This window comes from Arachis hypogaea, chromosome 18, assembly GCF_003086295.3.
Source record: "Arachis hypogaea cultivar Tifrunner chromosome 18, arahy.Tifrunner.gnm2.J5K5, whole genome shotgun sequence".
NCBI classification, from domain to species: domain Eukaryota; kingdom Viridiplantae; phylum Streptophyta; class Magnoliopsida; order Fabales; family Fabaceae; genus Arachis; species Arachis hypogaea.
The window spans coordinates 86,052,932-86,056,074 of record NC_092053.1 but is presented as its reverse complement, the minus strand read 5'-3'; the positions used below and the strand labels follow the sequence as shown (position 1 = coordinate 86,056,074).

The window sequence follows — 3,143 nt, the reverse complement described above, 5'->3', positions numbered from 1 at the left end:
ACACATGTAAATAAATTACTATTTAGTATTAAAAAATTACTTTTGATAATATCTTAATACATAATTTTCAATAAAAAAAATCTAATTGACTATAGCAAGTCTAAATATCTACTTTTAACAAAAGTCTCGTAAAAAGGTATAAAATTAAGGGATTAAACTTGTATAAAGTAAATAGATTGCTAAAATACTGAAAAAATCCTACTTTCAGTAAAAATAAAAAATAGAACGGTGAAATAAAAAAATAAGTCTCTAACTGTTTTTAAATTAAGGTAATGAAATTTTCATGTAATAAAATATAAAAGTTATAAATTTAATAGTAATTAATTTTTATTTAGTTTTATTATTTTATTAATCTTTTATTTTAGAATATTATTTTCAAAATTAATTATTAATGATAAGAATTAATAAGTTTCTTTAGAGTGAAAAACTTTGTAAATTGAAAAATCAAAGTCTAACCGCTCAGTGAATTAAGGAAACAAGACTCAAAACATAATATTAATTACAAAATCAACAGTAATTAATTTTTTTTCATTCTACCAATTTCTGTAATTATTTTTCCAATGATAATAATACCCTTAACATTATCAAACAAAATTTTCAAACAAAGGGATTCACCGTTTATCTATATAAAACTTTTATATTTTACATATGAATAGTAGTGCATAAAAATCAGTTAGTAATAAATCACTATAAATACAAAGTCTACTAAACACACAATAAAAAAAATGAAAAATAAAAATAATTATGGAGTATTAATAACAACATTAATAATAACGCACAGTCTATCTTTATTGGCATATATAAATCCCTCACAGTCACACACACGAAGGAGGAACATAGCACATAGTCACATACATCAAACTCTCTCATCTTTCACTTTCTCTCTCTAGCTTCTCTCTCTATAAAGTAGAATCTCATATACTTGTCCTTGCGATTGTGAGAAAGAGGAGAGAAATGGCAGCAGAGGTTAGCTCGCTGGTAAGGGTGATGGGAGAACAGCATCGGACGGTGGGGAATGAGGCAGAGAAATCAACGGCTCTGATCACACGGGACCTGTTAGGTGGCTCCTCCGTCGAATCACAGGAACTCGACCTCGACTTGCAGGTTCCCACCGGTTGGGAGAAACGCCTTGACCTTCAGGTTCCCTTTTCTCTTCAATTTTCTCTTTTCCGTTCTTTTCCCGGAAAAAAATATTTTTCCTTCCTTTTTTCTCTCTTTTTTTTTTCCGTTCTAGTTCTTTGTGAAACTTTTGTTTCCTGAGAATTTTGGAAATTCTCTTTGATTATTAATTTATTGAAATTTTATTTTATTGTTGAATGTAATTTTTATTTTATCAATTTGGAGCGTTATATTTTATTTTATTTTTTATTATTATTTTCTAAGGCTTTTTTTTTATTTTGTGTTTTGCCGTATGGAATTGATTCAGTTTTTTTTTTGTACACGATTTCTCTTTTAAGTGGCTAATGATTATTAGTGGATTGTATCTGATCAGTGATTGTATTTGTGTATTTTCAACTTTTGGCTTTAAATGTAACAGCAGGCCTACAGTTTACTCAATTTTTCGTTCCTTTGTACCTTTGTATTTATTTATTTATTACACATAAAATCCGATTTTTTAAACCCTTTCAGATTCTCTTCATATTCTAAAATCTTGTTTAGTTTTCTTCTTGATTTCAATCTTATAACGAAACGTCCATTGACTACCTTCAATTAATTTCCATTGTAACTTACAGTACTAATTAATTGATTGATAATTTCCTTAACTGATTCCACGCGAATTCATCAATGAATTCTTTAATTGAAAGATTTTGCTAGTATGTTCTAAAATCATTTATTAAGGTTTTAAGAGCAGTAAATTTTTACAATAAAACGTTGAATAGACACTTCAAAAAAAAAAAAAGGTTAAGAATTTAAGTATATATATATTCTTAATGTTTGATAATCAATAAATTAATTGGATCATTTACATATATGTGATGAGTATTTGTATGAGTAGTATTAATTAATATGGATTTTTGTTTTCCTTTTGTGATATTTCAGTCAGGGAAAGTTTATATCCAAAGGTGCAACAACACATTAGGTTCACTACAAGTGAATGAACAAAAGCTAAATCAAGTGAAATCAACAACATTAGGACCAAAACTTCAAGACCTTAATTTCCCATCTTCAATAACACAACCATCGTCCAAAGTTCCTTTGAACCTCTTTGATGACACAAACCTAGACCTAAAACTTGTCTCATCATCTTCAATTTCATTACCCTCAAACAACAACAACAACAACAATTACCAAAGTGTGTGCACTCTTGACAAAGTGAAATCAGCACTAGAGAGGGCAGAGAAGGAGCCAATACTAAGAAAAAGAACATCATTCTTGAAATCGGTATCATCACCATCATCGTATTCGTCATCCTCATCCTCAATTCGGGAGATGCAAGAGGAAGAGAGTGATGATAACAAGATGATGATGTTGATGATGGGTAATTCATCATCGTCATCGACGTTGTCATCACCAATTGCTGCAGGGTGCCCTGGATGCTTGTCTTATGTTTTGATCTTGAAGAACAATCCAAAGTGTCCTAGGTGTAACACTATTGTTCCCATGCCATCAGTTAAGAAACCTAGGATTGACCTTAATATTTCAATTTAAGATTATGATTATGATCATAATTTGGGGTATTAATTTATTATTTTATTATATGATTTTTTTCAAGCTTTTGTAAATGTGATGATAGATAAAATTTAGGGTGGTTCTTAAGGATTTTAAGGATAGGATAATTTGTTCAGAGTAATATTATTAGCCCTTTTCTCTTTATATGTATATTGGAAACTTAACGCGATTTCAGTAGCAAAGCTAATAGAAAATTATCCAATTTCTCTCTGTTATTGTCTCTCTCTCTCCCTCGTTCTGTCCTACAGTCTTACTCTTTTTCTCATCAATGCTATTCCTTTACTAATACTTTTAATTTTTTTATAAGGTTAAAATGTAATATTTTCTATAAATTTTGAATTAATGCTCACGTGTTCGGCTGTGCATTTAAGAATTTGTTAACATTTTTATTAGATACTATCCATGGATCTGCTATTGAGTCATTCTTTATGGCTAACATATGTGTGCTTGAATGGAAATATCGTTCATAAGAT

The 3,143-nt window shown here is 29.2% G+C and overlaps 1 protein-coding gene across 1 annotated transcript; it reads left to right on the top strand.

Moving 5' to 3' along the window:
* The first annotated feature begins 772 nt into the window (after positions 1 to 772).
* On the top strand, positions 773 to 2,880 carry LOC112772184 (uncharacterized). The gene is made up of 2 exons (XM_025817068.2): positions 773 to 1,140; positions 2,041 to 2,880. The coding sequence occupies exons 1-2, from the start codon at positions 955 to 957 to the stop codon at positions 2,647 to 2,649; spliced, it is 795 nt and encodes a 264-aa protein (XP_025672853.1). The 5' UTR covers positions 773 to 954; the 3' UTR covers positions 2,650 to 2,880.
* The last annotated feature ends 263 nt before the right edge of the window (positions 2,881 to 3,143 follow it).

Bases quoted from the DNA above. Each gene is read 5' to 3' on its own strand.
- LOC112772184 (XM_025817068.2), top strand. From the start codon at position 955: ATGGCAGCAGAGGTTAGCTCGCTGGTAAGGGTGATGGGAGAACAGCAT. The intron at 1,141-2,040 runs GTTCCCTTTTCT...GTGATATTTCAG, and splicing joins AGAAACGCCTTGACCTTCAG to TCAGGGAAAGTTTATATCCA.